Raw genomic sequence first — 22882 nt, forward strand, 5'->3', positions numbered from 1 at the left:
TAGACAGGGCTGTCTGTCTGTCCCAGTGAAGCCTATAAGCCACATCCTATTCCTGAGAGAGAGCAAGCAACTGAAGTCCATACACACTGAAGTTCTTACATCTCAACAACTTACAGCAAAAAGAGAGAGGAGAGAGAGCGAGAGAAGAGGAGAAATCACCCTAAAGTCCCCCTAAAACGTCCTCCACCCAAACCCACCCAATGGCGTGGTCTCCCCTCTCAGGCCCCTATGTGGCCTTCGTCCTCCTCTTCCTCCCTGGTTTTACCTCCGCGATCCCGTCCGGCCCCGCCTCTGACACCTGCGCCACCCTGGAGCAGAGCCGCTTCTTCGGAGTGTTCTCTTCGAGCTCCGCCCTGCCCTCCACGCCCTGCTCCTGGACCCTCCAGAACCCCGACCCCCGCCGCTACACCGTCTACATGAAGATCACCAAGCCCACCGACTCCTGCCTCCCCCGCCAGGTGAGGACCTTCCAGTTCGACTCCTTCATCGAGACCTCTCGCACCTACCTGGGCATGGAGAGCTTCGACGAGGTGGTGCGTCTGTGCGACGCCTCCACCACCGTCACCTACCTGGAGTCCAGCAAGCAGTTCCTTCAGTTCCGTAAGGTGGAGCCCAGGCGCAGCCTGCTGGAGATCATGGCGGCCGGGGGAGAGGGAGAGGTCGAGGGAGTCAGCGAGAGCAACAGCGACGAGTTCAAGGCAGAATTCCTGGTGGTAGGGAAGAGGAACCCCAGTATGCCCGCGTGCCAGATGCTGTGCCAGTGGCTCGAGAAGTGTCTGTCAACAAGCACCCACGCCAACCCCTGTGGCATCATGAACACACCCTGCCAGTGCTGGGAGCTGCCCCAGAGGAAGCCCGGCGGCTGCTACAGAGCAGGAGTCTGGATGGAAAAGTGCACCTCTTCTTCCGCCAGGGACAGTGGCCGTGATGCAGAGATCATGAGTAAGTGGCTGATCTGCCATCAGTTTTTTTGGGGTGTTGTGCCTTGTGTGTGGGGGTTGGGGGGGGGGGGGGGGGTTGTGGTTGTTGCACGTTGTGTTGTGTTACTTAACAGAAAGTCCAGGACCCCACGTGTCTCTGTTGACATCCAGCAACACCTGGTCTCAGTCTTAGTTGATTGGTATGGTCATGTTCCCCTGGAACCTCCGCTCCACCAGCTGTGCCTCCACTTCATCAACCGCCCATTAACCTGCCCGTGCCCTACGGGGGTAATGTTCCAAGACCCAGGGAGCACGGCTGGATGTGCCCGTTCCTAAATCAAAGATGTTAAGAGACAAACAGCAGCGGGCTAAGTAGCCAGACCGCTCCCACCGCACAGACTCTCTAGGGACGTTTTGTCTTGATGCATGTTGCCTCGGCAGAGTTAGGGGGGGGGGGGGTAGGCGAGAGCCGGGTGGCTGAGGGGGGCACACACAGAGTACACAAAGCTCTCATAGTCAGCTGGCAGCGGAAATCGATGCAGAGGCACTTGCGGTTGCCACGCAACACGCCAGCCTTTAGAACCCGCCAGTGGCTGCCGAATCATCATTGCGAATGTAACTTTTTATCTCTCTATGTGGTGATGCCGCTCACTCAAGTAGCCTTCAAAATGTTGCTCTTTCTCTCACAGATCTCTTCTCTCTCTCTCTCTCTCTCTCTCTCTCTCTCTCTCTCTCTCTCTCTCTCTCTCTCTCTCTCTCTCTCTCTCTCTCTTTCTCTCTCTCTCTCGTTACTCATGCACCACAATAATGAACACGTTACCTTGAAATTGTCATTCATTCTTGCCAAAGTGTTGAAGTCTCACATTTTAACAGGAACTTTGTTAGAATGTCTTTCTAATGTCATTTCTATAAAATAAAATCGATGAGTAAGTCTGGTCTTTTGTATCATTCTCTGTGCTTCTCCCCTACAGAGGGTTGGAGTGCATGGGGCCGGTGGTCTGAGTGCAGCGTGGAGTGCGGCAGCGGAGTCCAGGTGCGCAGCCGAGCATGTCACCCAGAGGATGGGGTGTGTGAGGGCGTGGTGGAGGAAGGCCGGGCCTGCAACCCCCAGCCCTGCATTGGTGAGTTTACCAGCTCCTCAATTTGTGTCTCTCGGAATCAATTATTAATTCATTTAATCCATTGATTAACACACTTCAGTTCCAGCTAACTAACCATATGCCACTCGTCCACAGGCAAAGTGCGCAGTCAGAGCCAAGCCCTGCGTTCCATCATCGGCCTGAAGAGAGAAAACATTGATGATTCTACCCTCAGAGTTGTGGCCCCTCAAACAGGTGAGACCGCCAACTGAGATTGATCAACTTATAGAGAGATAAGAAAGAACAGGAGATAAGAGTCAACTTTATTGTTATTGAACTGAGAACAAGTACTGAGACAACGAAATGTAGTTTGTTCACATGTCTCTTGTCAAGTTGACATAGGCTACGGCCGAAACCGTTGTCATATTAAATCTACACTTTTTTGCAACTGGAACTAGAGAGTACAGAACAGTATAACAAGGCTCAGATCTACTTGGAATATAGATAGATCATTTGAAGAGTGTTATTATGAACAGTATGGTCTAGATATCCAATGGATGAGAGTTAGTTAGCTAACGCCAATGGATGAGAGTTAGTTAGCTAGCTGTGAGAGTATTTTGCACTCTGAAACCCTTGACCCTTGACCCCTGTAGTGGACACAGTGGCGGTGGCAGATGAGTGGTCTTCCTGGAGCACGTGTTCCATCAGCTGTGGAGAGGGCTGGCAGAGCCGCACCCGCTTCTGTGTCAGCTCATCTTACAGCACCCAGTGCACCGGCCCCCTCCGCGAAAACCGCCCCTGCAACAACACTGCTGTCTGCCCCGGTGAGTGTGTGTGTGTGTGTGTGTGTGTGTGTGTGTGTATGTGTGTGTGTGCCTCTCAATATACAAAGCATAAACGGAATAAATAAACACACCATAACTATACAGTGAATGTTGTGTGATATAAAGTGACATCTTCTCCTTGTTTGTAGTTGATGGAGCTTGGGATGAGTGGTCCCCATGGAGCCTGTGCTCCTCCACCTGCGGCCGTGGCTACCGTGATCGCTCCCGCATCTGCAAGCAGCCCCAGCATGGAGGGGAACCCTGCAGGGGCCCTCCCAAACAGACCAAGTTCTGCAACATCGCTGTCTGCCCAGGTTAGTAGTCATACATGTACCTCAGTGACTTCTCTTGGGAAAAATCTAATCTAAAAAATCTTATCTAATCTAAAAAGACTAACATATACAGTAATCAAGCATGGGAACAATTGAATGGTTCTTTGATACCTACAATATCATAGTTGGCCCATAGTTTGCCTTGTGCACTGAGTATGTGAACGTCAAGTTCTGCCTTACATACAGACCTCAATAGAAAAGACTTGAACTTCATATTCAAGGTTGCCTTCTTCCTGCATATATTGACTGACTCATATTTGAATGCCACTTAAGCTTTCTGGTTGCCATTATCTCCACAATATAAGCATTTGGTGCCACATCTGACGTGTTTTCAACAAGACAACAAGTGCCTGCACGGCTTAGTCACTGGTTTTATAGGCAGTGACTCACAGTCACGTGGGGAGTAGCAGTTTCCTTGTGATCCGACGCCCACTGCTGTTCCAAATCAACTTGAACTCGCACCTACGTACATTAATGTTTTATAAACCCAGTGCTTAGATGTTTTGTGATTAGAATGATAATGATTATGATTTGCAATTAGATTTTGTCCCCCCTTTTGTCTAAAGACTATATTTTCCTGTTTAGCTGTACCTCTTTCTTAGTAGGCCTACAGCTAAATTGTGATTTGGGTGTACATGCACTTCCCTACTGTTGGCAGCAGATGGCAGTATAGACCAAGAGAACATACAGTCTGTCCTCCAGAAGCCATTACCTCCCGGGAAATCACATTTCGAGACTGAATGCTATTAAAGCCAATTTACCTTCAATAATCCATTTGAAACGTATTCTGACTTCCAATACACATTTTGATAGAATAGAAAGTCATTTGGTATTTCATTGTCTCTTTTTGAAAGGGCAGCTGTTCTCTTTTAATGACTGTGATTGATAATAAAGTGCCATGACCTTTTCAATACTGTTACATCTTAAATAATTAAATTAATAGGAACCCAAATTGAAAAGTATTTTCTCATCAAACTTCTTCATCAATATCCCCACCATGTGAATTTTGCCCAGCCTTAAAAATATCCTACACACAGATGACAGTGCTTAGTGCAGCATGTGGAACTGAAGTGCTGTGATTAATCAAATCCTACATCCATTCCCATTATAACAAAAGACTAGGCTTGGCAGAAGGGAATAAAGGTTCCTGCTTGCCCCTGTATGAGCTGAAGGGCTCAGTTAATGAGGTGGAACTCTGGGGGCGATTGAGTCCGATGTCCTCCAGAGACTCCTAATTAGACCTGCCGTCTTGTGTTGGGTAACATTAGGCCAAAATATCGCCCTCATCATCGCTCTTCCCATTCACATATTGACACGTCGGCCAGGTTGTGTGGGCCTGCATTCATTGAGTGAGCAGCCATTTTTTGTTGCTGTAGCTAAATACATAAGATTGGATAATAATTAGGCTCCAAATTGCCATGGTTTGTGTTTATATATGCCATTTAGCTGACGCTTTTATCCAAAGCAACTTACACTGTAGTGAGTTCATAACAGTTTTTGTATATATGGTCCCAGCGGGAATCGAATCCCCAACCTAAGCATTGTCCATGCTCTACCAAGTTTCGGAGGATGAGAGAAAGGGGAAGGTGATTGAAGGACAAAACAGGATTGTGTCTGAGCTTTCAGTGTTTCTCCCACACACTCAAACTAGGACATCTGAAATGTTAATAGAATCCCTGTGCCATATCTGTGACTATAGCCTGAGGCGTCATCATGTCCTAATAGTCCACCTGCCTCTCTGCTTCCCCCTAGTGGACGGTGCCTGGAATGAGTGGTCCGGTTGGACTGCCTGCTCAACCTCCTGCTCTAATGGAACCATGAAGAGAACCCGTGAATGTAACGGACCATCTTATGGGGGGTCAGAGTGCCGTGGCGACTGGCTGGAGGCGACCAACTGCTTCCTGAAAGACTGTCCCGGTAAGAGAAGTCTCCCAAGTACAAACTCACTCAGTAAAGTTTCCGATCACCTCTTGGCAACATCTCCACTACCTCCAGTCCACTTGGCCTGTTCTTAATGAATATCAATAAGAGGAGGTCAGAGGTCATTGTTTTATATTGTGTGTGTGTGTGTCCCCCTTCCAGTGGACGGACGCTGGCTGTCTTGGAGCTCATGGGGCAGCTGCAGTAAGACTTGTGGCGGGGGGAACCAGCAGAGACAGAGGACGTGTGAAGGGCCCTTCTTCGGTGGGGAGGCCTGCCCTGGAGACAAAGGAGCTGAGAGGCGTTGCAACGAGAAAAGATGCCCAGGTGAGTGAATCCCAATCATTGATCATTCTTTCGTGATGAAACAACAAACCAATATGGTCCAGTCAGTGAATCAATACAACCAAACAGCTAAGCTCTCTGCTCTCGTTTTTCTTGTAGAACCCCATGAGATCTGTCCAGAGGAGAACAACGGTGATGTGGTGTGGAAGAGAACCGCAGCTGGAGACTTGGCCGCCGTCAAATGCCCCTCAGACGCCTCAGGTAGAGAGACGCACGCTTGCTTAATAAGGATGATGATGATGATGATGATGGTGGTGAATGATGAAGATGATGATGATGATGATGATGATGATGATGGTGGTGGTGAATGATGATTGCATGCTAACCACCAGTGCTTTGTCATATATGCAGGTTTGATATTGCGCCGATGCACCCTCGGCGCTGTAGGCCTTGCGTTCTGGGAAAACCCTACCCACATCAAGTGCATCTCCAAGAACTACCAGGACATTGAGACGATGGTGAGTTGAACCCACCAGACAAGAGCGTCAAGGGACGTCTCCTCAATCAAACTGGCTAGCAATGAACCAGCTACTGTCAAGCATGGGTCCCTTTATTACAACATAAGCAGCCATTGTTTGTATCTCCGAAGGTGCTACCCCTGAAAATCGTAATTACAATTGCTTAGAGAAGTGCCGGGCCTCATTACAATGATAAACACCTCGTGTGCAGACATTGATAATTAAATCAAGTGTCTGTTCTCCAGCCCCTGATTTCCCTGTAGTGTGCTAAAGCATTGGACTAAGTGGACAGAGCACTCCAGCTAGAGTATCCAATGTACTGACCTGTCTGGGGCTACAGTGTGCCCCAGAGTATCAAGCACTTACCTAATCTGTCTCCACGCCTCTTCTCACAGGCCCAGGACCATGTCACCAAGGCGCAGAAGGGCATGATGGTAGATGGAGTTTCGGAGGTGATTTCCCGGCTGAGGGCCACCTCAGACGAGGGCACAAAGTACAGCGGAGACCTGCTGGCCATCACAGACATCCTCAAGAATACAACAGAGATCTACAAGGGAGCTGGCTACAGTCTGAGCAACGCAGATGTGGAGGTCAGTTCACAGATAGATAATAGTGAATCAATAATAAGATAAAGTACAAATACAAATACAAATAAAATAAAAATAGGCACTAAACACTGTCATTTAGATTTTTCAGTGATGTGTAGAAACGGTAGCTATTACTTTTCTTATATTATATGATCTAACACTCTGCTGATAAAGGTTAGTCTGATTGGGCAATTGTCTTATACCTATCCCTCTATTGAATCATCTTCAGAACTACGCCCAGACAATCAGCAACTTACTGAAGGAGGAGCATCATGACAAATGGCAAGAGGCACAAATGGTGAGTGGCAATACTGTATTAGTGTGTATGTGTGCATGTGTACGTGTGTGCGTGTGTGTGTGTGGGGGGGGGGGGGGGTTTGGATGTGTGTGGGTGTGAGTGGGGGAGAAAGTAAGTCTGTCTAATAGGGAAAGCAGGGGCTATAATTACAGAACGCTGTCTGAATATGGCTAGAACATGTGTCATCGTATTCACAGCTCCTTCATTTCTCACACACCATCATGTACCTCATGATGGATGCTATATAACGGACTGTTTCAGACCTAATTAGAAAAGCACACCATACCATCTGACTCACCCACATCTCATGAGGACTATCCTCAATAGAATCCGTCACACAATTTTTAAATTAGCACCAACGTTCGACACCACATGTTCTCTGTGAGCGCTCTCTCTCTCTGTTATGATAATCACTTCTTGTGGCATTTTTTTTGTCTCTTACTTGACATTTGGGAACATGGTGACATTCCTACTTGAAGCCCAAACAAACACCTGTTCAAAGTTGACCTCAGTAACGAGTAGGCCTAGAACATGGCGAGCTGAGCTAAAGGCTCTCTAGGAAGGGAACACTGGTGGATGATGAATCACCTCCCTCCACAGTGTGTCTTAGTCAGCGGAGGGTTAACGCTGCGAGGCAACTGAGGGAGGGGGAGAGAAAGAGAGAGAGAGAATCAGAGAGAATCACTACGCCCACACTCCAATCTGTGCGTTTCTATACCAACCCACAGACTATAGCAGTCGTACAGGGCCACACAGACACTGTGTCACAGAGAGGTACACACCTTGCGCCCACCTCACTGCGGCTCTGCGTCATAGAGATGCAGGCGAGCTCTCCCTGTGACAGACAGAGAGGGAGGGAGGGGAGGAGAGAAAGAAAGAACAGGGTATGAATCAACAGTCTGCCTGCCCATATAAGGAGCGAAGGAAGTTCTTAAGGAGCTAAGGAAGCTCCATCCGTTTTAGATAACAGTTATTTTCAAGGATGTGAAGGAATGAGAATGTTATAGTTTGAAGAACATCCATGCATACAGTTTGTTACATACAGTACATACATATGTCATTCTTTCCACACAGTGTAAGACAAGCAATACTGATGACCCAGGAGAAAAGGAGTGACACGTTGCCAAGTCCTCTAGCATTGTTGGATCCTAATTCTTCCTTATTCTAGCATTATGACTGTCAATGGCCCCTGGCCAGAAAGTAATAGATTACTTTTTCTTGCGATGACTGATGGATAGATGATTCACTTACTTAGACAAATGTATTTGTTGTAAGTCGCTTTGGATAAAGGCGTCTGCTAAATGCCAAAAATGTAAATGTAAATGATTCTCCTTTAGACTAACTTAGGTCTCCCCTCTTCCTCCCTCACTCTCTCTCTCTCTCTCTTGCTCTCTCTCTCTCTCTCTCCCTCTTTCCCTCCTGTCTTTCCCTCTAGATGGGGGCTAGCATCAAGGAGTTCCTGCGCCTTGTGGAGGACTTTGTGGACATGATCGGTATGCAAATGAAGGATTTCCAGGACATTTATGAAGTCACAGAGAACTTAGGTGAGTCCTCGTGCCAGCAGCTGTTCTCCTCTTAAATCAAGATGATTTTCCTCACCTTTATCCAGCTACAGAGTACATTCATCTCCATTATGTCACTGAATGGAGGGCCATACCAGGGGAGGCTGGTGGAGGTAGACATCGGAGGACGGGCTCATTGTCATGCTTGGAATGGAATGAGGAAATGTATACAATCTTTGTGTTTGATAACATTCCTCATGCATTACAATGAGCCCATTCTCCAATGTCTACCTCCACCAGTCTCCCTTGGTCCATATACCTAAGCACAAAAAATGTATCGGTTATATCTATGACATATTGACAGGGCCGTTATCAATCACATTACATGACCAAATCATTTGAAATATATCTAATATATTTCATATAACACTTCTACGGTACTTACTTATTACATAGTCACATAGACTACCTATTAGGTTGCGATCCATTTAAATGATCTAAAATACATTTAGCTAGATTTAAAGAAAAACTGCAAGGTGGCCTGTTTGTGAACCAATGAAGTTAGAAGGCATATTGTTTTTTACATAAGCATTTACCAGACAGTCACATAGTGAACAAAACTGTTAGCTCTCACGCCATCTCACTCTCATGGCAGTATCTCACCATGATGTTTGGCTAGCAGAGGTGACATTCGCACAGGATTCAGCTGCTCCGGCGGGTTGCGGTGTGGCGTGACGCATGTACCATAGCTAGAGTGTCCTTGGCTCTGAATGGAGTTATGTAAAACTATTCTTCAGTTGCCAGACTGGCGAGCCAGACATCATGGAGTTATAAACACCATGTATAACAGAACAACTGTTTAAAATCTCTCTTCTTGTCTCTCTCTCTCTCTCTCTCTCTCTCTCTCTCTCTCTCTCTCTCTCTCTCTCTCTCTCTCTCTCCTCTCCTTGTCTCTCTCCAGTGCTGAGCATCCATAAGCGCCCCACCACCATGGCCACTGACTTCATCTTCCCCATCAAGGGCTGGAGAGGAATGATGGATTGGGTCAGGGTCTCCGAGGAGAAGATCACTGTGTCTCGGGATGCTCTGTCCATTGACCACCCTGGTGAGACTACCATACAGTGACTGTACACTGTACAGTCTTTCATACCATTACAGCATAGGCTTACATTCACTAACACTCATCGTGGTGTCAATATGGATTCATGTTACTTATACAATGGCACTGGGATAAACACACCAAAACAAAGAAAACCACAATCTTCTCACCTCATAGTGAAACACTGGTCTGATGTTGAATGTTGTGTCTGTTGCAGAGGGCACCACAGCGTTTGTGACTGGTATTGTCCTCTACAGAAATCTGTCCTCCATCTTACCCTACCAAAGGTAAGACTAAAGGGCAAATACAGGAGTAGAAGTCACTTTTATAAGATCTAACAGCAACACAGCGTCCTCTAGAAACACCTTAGGGAAGGCAGACTGTCATCAACCGAGACCCCAAGGAGACTATGATTTACCGACATACAGTATACCTACTCTCTGTACAAAACCCATTAAGATAATTTTAGCATTCCCTGAAGCGTCCCACCCAGCATTGATTATCATGAATCAAGTTGTAGTACATAATTTCTAGTACAACAATTTTGTTTGGCAACACATACTGTCTTTGAAAGACTCTTGTTGTAGTGGTGGCCTAGTGGATAGTGAGTTGGACTGGTGATTAGAAGGTCATGAGATCGAACACCACCACTAGTGTGCCCTTGAGTAAGGCACTTAGCCCTAAGTTACTCCAGGGAGACTGTCCCTGTGATCTCTAATTGTAAGTTGCTTTCGATAAAAAGTGTCTGCTAAATGGTAAAAATGCCTATGACGGGCTTAAACAGATCCTAATTAATAAACTAACAAACCAACTGTCTCTATTCTCTCTCCACAGTAACAGCACCATCCTCAACTCCAAGGTGGTAACAGTCACAGTCAAGCCCAACCCAACCCTCCTCTCCTCCCCAGTGGAGATCGAGTTCCCCCACCTCCATAATGTAAGTTTACTCCCATGGACACAAATACAAGTCCCCCCTCCTAGGGGGTGTTACTATCACACCAGTGGTACAGTGTTTGACATTTCAACTTCAGCATTGACATTTGCAGTGCCACTATGACAAATTTTCTTCTCAATCGCTGATTCGGCCCACCAACTTCACAGCGAGACAGAAAGTTGAATGTTAATGAATGGACATGTCGGTCGTGGTAATGACAGATGAATGGCTGTTTTTATCCCAGTAGGTATGATGGGGGAGGTTAGCGTTATAACGTGGGATGGTGGTTGGATCAAGCTGTTGCATCTCACACATTATAGTAGAGGACTTCAGCTGTGCCTAAGTGGCATCTCCATCCTACGCGTTTCCCTGTCTCAGACTTTAACTGTCCCTCCTGGGACATCTACTACCCCCTATTCTGTTTCTCCTGAGACATCTACTACCCCCTATTCTGTTTCACCTTAGACATCTACTACCCCCCTGCACTGTTTCTCCTGAGACATAGACTACCCCCCCATTCTGTTTCACCTGAGACATCTACTACCCCCCTGCACTGTTTCTACTGAGACATCTACTACCCCCCCTGCACTGTGTCTCCTGAGACACCTACTGCCCCCCTGCCTATACTGTTTCTCCTGAGACATCTACTACCCCCCTGTACTGTTTCTCCTGTGTCAATTAAATAAATAAATAAATGAAAAACGTCCCTCTTCTAGCACAACGACTGCCAATGGCCTCTGGCCTGAGCATAGATTACTTTTCTTGCTACGACTGGTGGATAGATGATTCACTTAGTCAAATGTATTGATTGTAATTCGCTTTGGAATAAGGCATCTGCTAAATGCCAAACATGTCAATGTAGATCCTTACCCTGCCTTCTCCCTCTGTTCACAGGACACCATCAACGAAACCTGCATCTCCTGGGATGAGAGTGAGACGTAAGTGATGATTCAGATGTTCTCACCTTCTCACATTTGTTTTCTTCCTGTCAATCAGTCATATCTAGGTTTTTTCCCCACGTGCTGACTACCCATGGAATGATACTATAGTCGATCCATGTAGTCGATCGTTGGTCATGTCCCTAGCCCCCCAAGAACCCATTCAACTCCTCTCACATCACTTGATATGAGCATTCATTCACACTCTAGGCTGTCTAGCTCAGCCAGCACAGGGCAGCAGTGTGGCATCTCTTGTCATGTCAGTTGTGTCTGACAGGGAGAGCAGAGCGTCAGCAGGGCAGGTTGACCCATCTCTCTAGGCGATGGGATGCTACCAGGTCTGGGCTGCTCGGTTGGCCTGGCTGATATACTTCCTGACTGACAGGCAGACTTAGTGTTCTGACAGCCTCCACGGCCCTCAGAGCACTGGGTTGAGTGACACCTTGCGCTGATCAACAAATCATCCGGATCACTGGAAGCCATGTCAACCATAGAAAGATAACACAGAGGCAACTTTTCCCCTGCATTAGGCCCATGGACATCGATTAAAAATGACATTGCAAGTATGAGTCAGACAGCGACCACTTATTCAAAGACAATGGCAGCAAGCGAACACTTCTTTACCCGTATCCATTTGTCATTGTAGAGGTTCGCAGCCATTTTTTTAAAAGATGTTTAGATGCATTATGGATTATGAAAACACACAGCCTTTTCCGAGGCTAGGATCAATCACCCCGAGGCTCACTGTGCCCTCCTGAAGCACACACACACACACACACACACACACACACACACACACACACACACAGGTGGGCCATTTACATTTAGATAGATTTGTACACTTGTGAAGTCACATAGATTTGTGTGAATTGTGTGATTAGATCAGTGAATTGCATTCGGCCCCATCCACGGCCCGCTTTCCTCGCTACTGAATGGAAGTAGAAATTTGAATGAAAGAGAAAAAAAAGGGAGGAAGAAGAGCAAATGTAATTAACTAATAGACTTTCAGATGAGCGGGTGACGTGCTTCCAGCCAAATTAGATTCATTTTGGACAGCAGATGTGATTAATGGGGACCCCTGGCTGGCAGAGTTAGGGTCAATGTTCACTCTCTGGAGTTGCACTTGTTTGGTTTTTGAAGCAGCCTCATGTGGGCGAATGCCATTACTCTAGATATCCAATGCCAAACAAACAAACAAATTATATTGTAGTGTGAGTAAGCAGCTTTACATTGACCATTTAGAATAATCTATAGGGTGCGGCTGTGGCTCAGGAGGTAGAGCCGACGTCTAATGATCGCACGGTCGGCAGTTCGGCGGTTCGAGCCACTGCTGGCCACGTGTTGAGGTGTCTTTGAGCGAGGCACTGAACCCCTAATTGCTCCAGGGTCGCCGTCTATGGCGGACCCCATGCCTAGAGCATAAAATACCAAATTCCAACAATTGACTGACAAGTTGATTGCATGGCACTACACTACACTACACCTCACACATGAGAGCCATCTGAAAGTCAAACATTAGCCATTTAAACTGAGCAGCAAAGCCTTTTCAGATGACTTAGTCCCATTGGCTGACTAAGTATGGTGTGGTGTCATGTTGTGTAGGAGGACGGCTGGTGTTCTTTTTTCAAAGTCCTTCGCCTACCACAAGCTTTCGTGCCCAGGGGGCACAGCTCAACACCCCACTCTCTCTCTCAGTCACATCATGAGCCTGGTGGTGGCATCTGCTGCTCACAGCAGCCAGAAAACTTTATCTCCATGTGTCAAGAACTGGGACTGTCACTGTACAGAAGTCAATATGCCCACAGAAGTTAATAATTTGCATGCCAGAGAACTTGATATGCCATTGCACTTGTATCATTGTACTTCCATGGTGAGAAGAGTTGTTACTAAGGTTACTGAGTCGATTCGAATGAGGTATTTTGAACTAGCTTGTATAAGACTGTCTCAAGACTGACATACTGTATGCAGATACACACATCACAATCTGAGACACTAGAATAGCTCCGATAGGATTTTTTCGGATGATAATCCAAATCTGAGAGGAGAATACAAGCTAGATTGTGAAGTGGATGCCCAGTGACAGTCAGATGGAAGTCATTACAAGAGAAAATATTCCAGATTTCCATTCCCGAAGGAGGCAATGGATAGTTGAGTGGAGGAGTACAAACCAGTGAAATCCAGTCTTAACTCAACCTGGATGTATTGTGCAGTAAAATAATGAAATACATAAAGGATCTTTAGAGTTCACCCCTCTTTTGTCCTTTACAGCCTTAGGTACCACCACTTATCCACCATCACCTGTCAAGTGATGCTTAAAGATATAGACAAAGAAAAGAAATGATATGGTTACAGTGTAATTGAGAATGTCTACCATGTATCAATGGAAACAGGCTATGAATTCCTCTGCATTGGAATTACCATGCAAAGCTGATGAAACCTGTTATTTGTTCAACAAATGTTCATGGGCATGTTTTAATTGTTCTAGTCATACTATGAAAAATGTTTGGTATTGAGAGAGGTTAATGAGACATTTCTCTGATGATTTTCTTCCCTCATAACCCGCTGTTCTCTTTCCCTCTCTCCCCTGTGCAGTTCGTCTCTGCTTGGATCTTGGTCTGCGCGAAACTGCAGAGCGGTCGCCGTTGACTCATTCAGAACCAAATGCGTGTGTGACAGTCTCTCCACCTTCGCCATTTTAGCGCGCCCAAATCCGGAGGTAAGTGTTGCGCGTGTTTACCTTTAGTTCTTAAATCTTAAACGTTTTGTGTGGGTGTGTGTGTGTGTGAGTGGGGACACATTTTTTTTTACGTAGGCGTTGTTTTCGAATGGATCGGTTTGGTTTAGCGCTGCCTCCCGTTCTTTGTCTCGGTGTGTGCAGGTGTTACTGACCGAAGACTTATTGCATTGCCTGGTCAATTTATGGCGATGCATAGGCTAGAATTGTGCAACATGTATATATGTCGAAATAACTGTCGAGTACGGGTGTTATAAATCCGTCGATTATGCAGATCATTTCAAATGTATTACCATATCCAAATACGAGCAATTATGTCGTGCGTTAATGTGCGTTAATGAATGCGCCTATGGCGAAAATGTAAACACATTTTGTAATCCTTACCAGTTGAACGAAATAGATCAATCATGATACAAAACATGAAACGATGTTTCAGTGTACAGAGGTGCATAGCTACAGGCGTCACCTTAAACATTTATCAAGCCATATCATTTTATCATAACAAAACATTATATTTTTCACAGTTATGTTTGCAATATTCCTGTTTTATATATAGTTGTCTCATTTATGCATTTGGGTATGCACATTTCTCATAATCATAGTTTTCACTGCATGACATTTAAAATAAAAAAAAGAAACATACTTTCAATAGTGGACTCTACTAATACGCATAGCGCTATTTTCTTGCGCACAGGCTGTGTGTAATTTTCCTCTGTTAAGATTGCTCATCTGAAGCGGTTCACTCTAGTTGCCCTGGTAACGGCTTCTGCAGCGCAAGCTCAGTCTGTGTGATTTTTGGTAACTGAGATATTGAGGAAAAACAACCCCCTCTCTCCCTCCCTCCATACCAACCCCCAGGTCAGAGAAAATGGTTCGCCCATCTTTGCAGTGCTACTGAGTTTGCTGCAATGAACACAATAACACAGACAATCAACAGCTGGAACTAGGCAATCACGATTCAGAGAAATGCATGTTTGTCACAGAATATGTGTAATTATGCATCCAATTAACTTATGTTCAACTGTAAAGCACACCCATTTAACCCATGGTATGGCATAGGCACATACACATATGTTAAAGCTTAACAAATGCACAGTCAGTCAGTATACTGGGGCTGCAATATGCTGCTGCATCCTGCAGTAGATGCTGCCAATCTTTACATCAGAGAAGCAGTCTGTGCTTTGTCTGTCTCCAGACCTGTTGTCGTCTTGCATTCGATTTGTCTCTGTTGCCAATAGTCGGGGAGGGAAGCGATCTCAACAGCACCCCCTGTGTTTGTAGGACAACAGCCCCGCTACCTATCTATCCACCCCCCCGTCCCCCCTCCCCTCATCCCCACCTCCCTACAGTCGACAGCCAGCTGCGCCAATCATTCCGTCTTCCAATATCTCTGAATTCCCCATTACCCACCCCAGTCCTATGGCCACATCCAGTCTCGCTCTGAAAATGGCAAATGCGCCCGCCAATGAGAGGCAGACATCTGGTCATGCATTGATGGTTCCGCCTCCTCGCTCCCTGTCGCCCGCCCGCCCCACCATCACCATCCTTTGATGTGTGCTGGAGACATTTTCAATACCGTTTGTCCGTCTGCCAGCTGTATGAGGAACACCAGCAAGGAGAGAGAGAGAGCGAGAGGAGAGGAAGGGAATAAGAAAAAAAAATACCCAGACACTGCAGTGTTCCAGCTCTCATTCGATATGGTCTGCTTCCTGGACCCTGCACCAATGGGAACATGTCTTGGACACATGGTCAAACAAAGCAGGAGTGGTCCACCTAGTTAGTCTGACTGATGACCTTGACCAATGGACCCCTGATTGGAGTGGTGCGCTTTATCAAATCAATTTTAAACAGAAATTAAAAAGCACACTTAGTAGAGCGCTACGGCACACGTTCCTTCCCTCTTTCTCCTCCCCATCCCCGACTCTTAGTTTAGGGAAAATGGGAACATGATGGTGGGAATGTTTCAAAGCGAAAACAACCCCTCATATTTAGGTCAAACTTCCAGGCTGAATTTCTCTCAGTCGCCCATGGCAAGAGCGAGCATCAACCCAGACCTAGATAGACAGATAGCGAGACAGGCAGAGAGAGAGAGAACTACTAGAGACATACTGCCACTGTTATTTGTCTCCTTGTCTTCAGTAAATGTGGAAGCTTAAGGCAGCTCACCCCTCTGCAATCTGCCATCTGTTGGGGGCCTCTGATGTAGTTGGATAGATTTCGAAACAAATTTGTTGGGCTAATTTAGTATTTGGCCGCCGTAAAACCAGCGTTTGCCAGCTGTGCTGTCATATGAGGCAGGTCAGTGTAGATAGCAGATTGCCATAGAGAGGACAACCCTCCAAGGCACTGCATTAATTCCTCTGTTTTTAGTCTCTCTGACAAAACCTGCAGTGCCAAACCTTTGTGAGGGTTTATATTTTGTATGCTACCAGCACGCACATAACATTTCATGGGCTTTATTGTAAAAAAAACTAAACAAATGAAAGCTATACCAATTTCAATTCCCCCGATCTGACTAGATCTCTTCATTTAATTGAATTCCTCTGCATTCGCAGGCTACTTAGCCTTTCCTCACCTCATTGTAAGTGGCACATTTCTAACCTCTATCAAAACGCCTAATTAGACTCCTCTTCACCAGCGAATTCTTCCTCTGTGATAGCCTGAACCTCTGATGATTCCTCCATATCACTTGCTCCATGGTGATACAGATTAATCAAAGGTGTTAGATTAACTCGACCCCTACAAAAGCCATCAAAGCGGTGGGGGGGGGGGGGGGGGGTAGTTGGCTGAGAATAAGGCTGTTAGCCTGGCCAATTAGCTGCTGGGAACACATTGAGACTCTCCCCCCACCATCAGCGGTTAGTGGTGCCCAGTGTTTGCCCTGTAGGTGAGTCAGCAGCAGGGAGAACAGGCCTGCTACATACCCTCCTGTGTGCCCGCCGCGGAGGGTTCAGAGCCAGGGCTGTCTGCGAGACAGGGCGGGCACCGCTGCTGGCAGTACCAGGGTGCTAAGCTGCTGTCAGAGCGCAGTGGGGCAGGAGGTGGCAGATTAATGCACAGGTGATAACAGCCCACCTGTCCACTTCCTGCACGGAGGTGTGAGAAGCTGCTGGGTTTCACTGTTGTACACACACTGATGGGAAGACAACACACACACACACACACACACACATACAGAGTACACACACACACATAGAGTACAAAGACTACAAAGAGTAGTACAGACATGCACACACACACAAAATAAATAAATTAAGTTACTATTGCAGCTCTAACTGCAGTCACAATGGAGGGAGAAAATAGCATCTATATGATGAAGAGACTTGTAGAGTTCTCTTTCTCTCTCTCTCTCTCTCTCTCTCTCTCTCCCCCCCCCCCTCTCTCTATGTCTTTTTCTCTCTGCTTAGTGGAAAGAGATATATGTTCTCTATCCTCCACGCCTCATTTGCTGGTTCAAAAGCTCAATGGGGAAACTCAGTGACCTTGGCCGCGCTTCTTTTCCTCGGTGCTCCGTCTTTCTGACATGTTCACCTTGGGGTCACCTTGCCTCAGACGTGGCCTAATTGTGCCATTCAGCTGTCTGCCCACAGGGAGCCGTCTGCTGCTCCAGATAGCTAGATACCACCGACCGAGAAAGCTTGCACTGGTGTGTGTGTGTGTGTGTGTATGTGTGTGTCCCTGTCTCCCTCTCTGCCTTTCGTGCGTGTTGTTCGTTTCTGTTGTTGATACTGTATCAAGTCAAGTCAAGTTCGTCTTTATTATCCCAGAGGGTCATTTGTCTTGCACACCAGGCCCTAACATTCTAATTCATCCTTGTTCGGTTGACTTGCCTCTCAGACAGCTCCACCAGACACACAGCGCAGTGTGGAACCAGCAGATCTCTCTAAAGGCCATGTCTTTTTTTCCCCCTGTCTCCTCTATTCAGATCATGGATAAGACACTACTGCCGTCCGTGACGCTCATCGTAGGCTGTGGAGTCTCCTCCCTCACCCTGCTGCTCCTCATCATCATCTATGTCTCCGTCTGGAAGTAAGTGCCCCTGGAAGAAAAACTGCAGTTGGAAATGATATGACATTATGCCTTTGTATGCCAAATGTTTTTTTTTCCTTCTCCACCTCACTCACTCTCTCCTTCTTCTTCTTCTCCTCCAGGTACATTCGCTCAGAGCGTTCCGTTATCCTCATCAACTTCTGCCTCTCCATAATATGCTCCAACGCCCTCATTCTGGTCGGACAGACCCAGGCTCGCAACAAGGTAGGGCACAATTCCAACCAATCCTCCCTCCTTCCTCTCAAGCTGTGACTTCCTGCTTTAGGGTCTTTTGGACGGTCACAGTAGCAGCACCACTGACTCTGGCTCTTCTGTGGGTTTCCCTCTTTCCTCTTGGCATCCCTCAGGTGGTGTGCACACTTGTGGCTGCCCTCCTCCATTTCTTCTTCCTCTCCTCTTTCTGCTGGGTGCTGACGGAAGCTTGGCAATCCTACATGGCTGTCACAGGCCGCCTGCGTAACCGCATCATCCGCAAACGGTTCCTGTGCTTGGGCTGGGGTAAGTCCCTCCGCTGGCTGGCTGGCTGGCTGGCTGTGTGTCTGTCTGTCTCTCTTTCCACTCTGACAGAGCTTCTTCTCCCCTCACACATCTCACTTTTCCTGTGTTTTGATGTCCCTCTATTCTGTGTCTATACAGTATATCCCTATCCTTTCATTCTGTATCTCTATCTATTTGACATATCTATATTCTGTTCTATCCCTTTTTGTCATCTCTCATTCAATTCAACTACATACTAATCCTCTCTCTCTCTCTCTTTCTCTCTCTCTCTCTCTCTCTCTCTCTCTCTCTCTCTCTCTCTCTCTCCTCTAGGTCTCCCTGCACTTGTGGTGGCTGTGTCTGTGGGATTCACCAAGGCGAAGGGATATGGCACTGTCAACTAGTAAGTTTAACCTCTATCTCTCACGTCCAACCTCTTCCTTTCCCTCCCTATCTAAATCTCTGTTTCCAGACGCCCTGTATTAATGTCTCTTCCTCTCCCTCTGTCTTTCCATAGTTGCTGGCTCTCTCTTGAGGGTGGACTCCTCTACTCCTTTGTTGGACCAGCTGCAGCTGTTGTTCTGGTAAGAGAGACATCTCACCTTCTATTATATTGACATTCATACTTATTGGTTTATTATAACACATATTCTTAATGGAATTCTAATACGTTGTGTGTTATATAAAACCCTATTGGTCAAGAGCCAGAAATATCTTGTCTCACTTTCTCACTTTCTCTGTTTTTGTGAACAACAGGTGAACATGGTCATTGGTATTCTGGTCTTCAACAAGCTTGTGTCCAAGGACGGCATCACCGACGTGAAACTGAAGGAGCGTGCAGGGTAGGTCCTATTGATCCTCTCTCTGTGTACATGGCACCTTATCAGACCATCAGTCTCATTACGGGGCCTCTGTTGATGTAGTTGATATCAGGTCTACTCATCAGGCAATAGGAAAGGAAGTTTGAATGAATGGACAATGTCAGGATGAAAAACGTCAGTGTCTGAATCAACAATGAACAATAACGTGACGAAATATGAAAGATGTCACGGACTGGTGTATGTAGTATTACCAAAATCTAACCCATGCTGCTGTTCCCATCCTGTCCTCCAGGGCGTCGCTGTGGAGCTCCTGTGTAGTTCTGCCTCTGCTGGCCCTCACCTGGATGTCTGCTGTCCTGGCCATGACCGACCGTCGCTCTGCCCTCTTCCAGATCCTCTTTGCAGTCTTCGACTCTCTAGAGGGTTTCATAATCGTCATGGTGCACTGCATCCTACGCCGAGAGGTACGCGTAACATTCCAACTGAAACATTTTCCCACAAAAAATTGGATAGGAAAAGCAGGCTATTTCAGTTAAAACGTTTACAAATGAAAGTCTAATGATGTTTGTCATTTTCTATTATGCCATTGTGTTGACAATGTGGTGGTGGTGAGAATGTGACTCATCGGCTGTTCTCCCTTGCTCGATTAGGTGCAGGAGGCGGTTAAGTGCAGAGTGGTGGACCGTAAGGACGACGGTAATGGAGATTCTGGCAGTTCCCTTCAGAATGGCCACACCCAGCTCATGGTGAGTTCCCTATGCTGTGCCCTTTTGAAAGCCTTGAATGTCTTGCGTGTCACTGAATGTGGTTCAATTGTAATTGAATGTACTGTCAACATGAAGCACTCTAAAACAATCTGTTCTGTTTCCCTTCACAGTCTGACTTTGAGAAGGACGGTGACTCTGGCAGACCTGGTGAGCACACATCCTTTATTATCCTCCTAACCATTTTTCCATTTAGATTAAAGACATTTTAAGAGACACACACTTGTAGAAAACATAAGAGCACACTCTTTGACCATTTTGCAGAATCCATTTTCATTTACCATCCTTTCAATCAAATTGATCCAGGAGGCATACTCAGCCTCGTTTTAAATGCACTTTCTCTAACTTTTCTGCCGACCCCGCCCCCCCCCCCCCCCATTTCCTCTCTCTCTCTGTTCTAGGAGGTATGAAGACTTCCTGTGAGGAGAAGATGCCCCCACCCCAGATGCCCCTCCCCATGAGCTCCAACTACAACACCCTGCCAGCCAACACCACCATGGCCCACATGCAGGCTGTGCCCGAGTACTCCAGCCACACCCTCACCCTGAAGCGGGAGAAGACCCGGCTGGGAGGCGGCATGGACCCGTCCTGCGGGAAACCCGTGTACGTGTGCGACGGAGAGCTCTTCACGCAGCTGGACGCCAACCTGGCACGGGGCCAGGCGGAGGGAAGCGCCCCTGACGGTAGCGGCTACATCCTCCTGCCCAACACCACCTCCACGCTCAGGTCCAAGCCCAAAGAGGACCAGCCCAAGTACAACATCAGTGTGGAACAGCTGCCTCAGACCAGGCTGGTGCACCTCAGTGGGCCCTTCGCCGAGCCCCAGGCCGCCTTCGGCCTGAAGACCCTACCGGCCGACCGGGTCAGTGTGTCGTACTCGGAGAGGGAGTCGCCCATCCAGAACCTCCACAACATGTCCAGCGAGTCCCACATCACCCACAGCAGCCTGGGAGACACCTTCGACTCCATGAACTCCATGATGTCCAAGAGCGAGACCATCTCCACGCTGTCTATGAGCTCTTTGGAGGTGAGAGCAGGGGAGATTGTGTATCTGACCCTAATGTAGCAATATCCAGCATACACTGTTACTGTACATCTTATTAATATGCTTCAATGGAAGTAACCATGATGGCCTGACCTGAAATTGCAAGTGATTAAAGGCATTTTTGGGGAAACTAACCATTTATTTGTTTTTTTCCCCTCCTCTCTCTACAGAGACAGAAATCCCGCTATGCTGAATTAGATTTTGAGGTAAATATATCCCTCTGATTCATCCAATACAATTCGTAACAGTTATGTAACATGATGATATAAACATAACATAGATATGTAATAACAGATCATTATTTTTTTTCCATGTCTCCTGTAGAAGATTATGCACACAAGGAAGCGCCACCAGAACATGTTCCAGGATCTCAACAGGAAGTTGCATCACGCTGAAATGAAGGACAGAGAGTCCCCTGCTTCAGATAACAAGGTAGCATCACGTTGTTGATTCTACATGCAGACTTCATTTCAGTTATGTCAGTCTGTTTTTACAGAAGAGAAACCCAGCAAGAAATGATAACAAAGAGAAAAAATAAATAAACAGAAGAGAAAAAAAAAATGAAAAAGAGACCATTCCACATAATGTGATTTAATCTGGTTTCTCATGCCGAATTGCTGAGTATGTATTTACATACGATTATTGGCGTGGGATAAACTTGACCCCTGCTTTGTCATTGAAATTACATTTGCTGTGTTTTAAGGTCATTTAAATAATGATGTTTTTCCTTCTTTTCAGTCTGTGAGATGGAGTGTGTCCTCAGGAGGAAGTGACAAAACTAACCACAGCGTAAGTGTTAAGATCATAACTGTTATGACTGTTATATAACCATAACTGTTGTAACTGTCTATTTTATTATGTTTAGAAAAGAAACAGGCATAATTCAGGGCAAATGTTGAGTTAAAACTACCCTTCTTTTAGCATTGTGACTGCCCCTGGTCCTAGCATCTTATGATGACTGATGTATAGATGATTCACATACTTTAGACACTTACTTTGGTTAAAAGCGTCTCCTTAAAGGCAAAAATGGAAATAGGAAAGGAAAGTAGTAAGGAAATAGGGCTCTGTTTTGCAATGCTCCAACTGATCCCTCAGTCATTCCTTCACAGGAATAATTCACAAAAATTACAAAGCGACATATAGATTAACTTAAAAGTAGTCAATGGGTATTAGCCCCAGTGCATTCTGTAGTAGTCAACCACAGTACACAGGGAATAATCACTGCTCTTCCTATCAACAGAATTCAACATTTCCACAATAATCCACAACAACAACGCCCTGTTGCGTTGAGCACAAAGATCATTGATTTGTGTTCTGTCCATGACGACTCAGATAATCAAAACCTCCCTCTTTTCTCCCTTATCAGGACAAACAGCAGCCCCCCATGGAAAGACCCTGGGAGGGAGTCCAGAGAAACCAGCAGTCTCCCCCCGCCTGGGTGCGTAGGGACCTGGAACCCCTGGCCGCCTCCCCCCTGGAGCTCCAGCAGGTGGAGTGGGAGAAGGCAGTCACCACCATCCCTCTGGTGGGTCAGGACATCATCGACCTGCAGACAGAGGTCTGAAGAAGGGAGATGAAGACAGAGAGCCTTCCTTAGTTCAACCTGCGTCACCTTTTTGGTTATAGTAAACAAAGAGCGGCTCTGTACGGATCAGAGTGGAAGACAGTGGGGGCGAGAAAGCAGAACCCTAAATCCTTGTCTTCAAACCCTCAGAGAAAGAGAACGAGCGAGAGAGAGGGAGAAAGAGAGAGAGA

At 46.5% G+C, this 22882-nt stretch overlaps 1 protein-coding gene across 1 annotated transcript; it reads left to right on the forward strand.

Annotated features, from left to right (window-relative positions):
* Positions 1–200: 200 nt before the first annotated feature.
* Positions 201–22691, forward strand: adgrb1a (adhesion G protein-coupled receptor B1a; the record flags this gene model as incomplete). Its single annotated transcript, XM_080530640.1, has 31 exons — positions 201–942; positions 1892–2041; positions 2156–2254; positions 2653–2823; positions 2973–3137; positions 4908–5072; positions 5238–5402; positions 5520–5621; positions 5772–5878; positions 6274–6468; positions 6695–6763; positions 8199–8307; positions 9227–9370; positions 9582–9651; positions 10199–10301; positions 11193–11236; positions 13829–13952; positions 17896–17999; positions 18122–18224; positions 18368–18518; positions 18831–18900; positions 19015–19081; positions 19254–19339; positions 19611–19782; positions 19969–20064; positions 20196–20232; positions 20484–21109; positions 21298–21333; positions 21452–21559; positions 21866–21916; positions 22494–22691. 31 exons carry the CDS (start codon positions 201–203, stop codon positions 22689–22691), a joined length of 4629 nt encoding a protein of 1542 aa, XP_080386766.1.
* Between the last annotated feature and the right edge of the window lie 191 nt (positions 22692–22882).

The sequence above is a fragment of the Nansenia antarctica genome (assembly GCF_963989245.1).
Source record: "Nansenia antarctica genome assembly, chromosome: 5".
NCBI classification, from domain to species: domain Eukaryota; kingdom Metazoa; phylum Chordata; class Actinopteri; order Argentiniformes; family Microstomatidae; genus Nansenia; species Nansenia antarctica.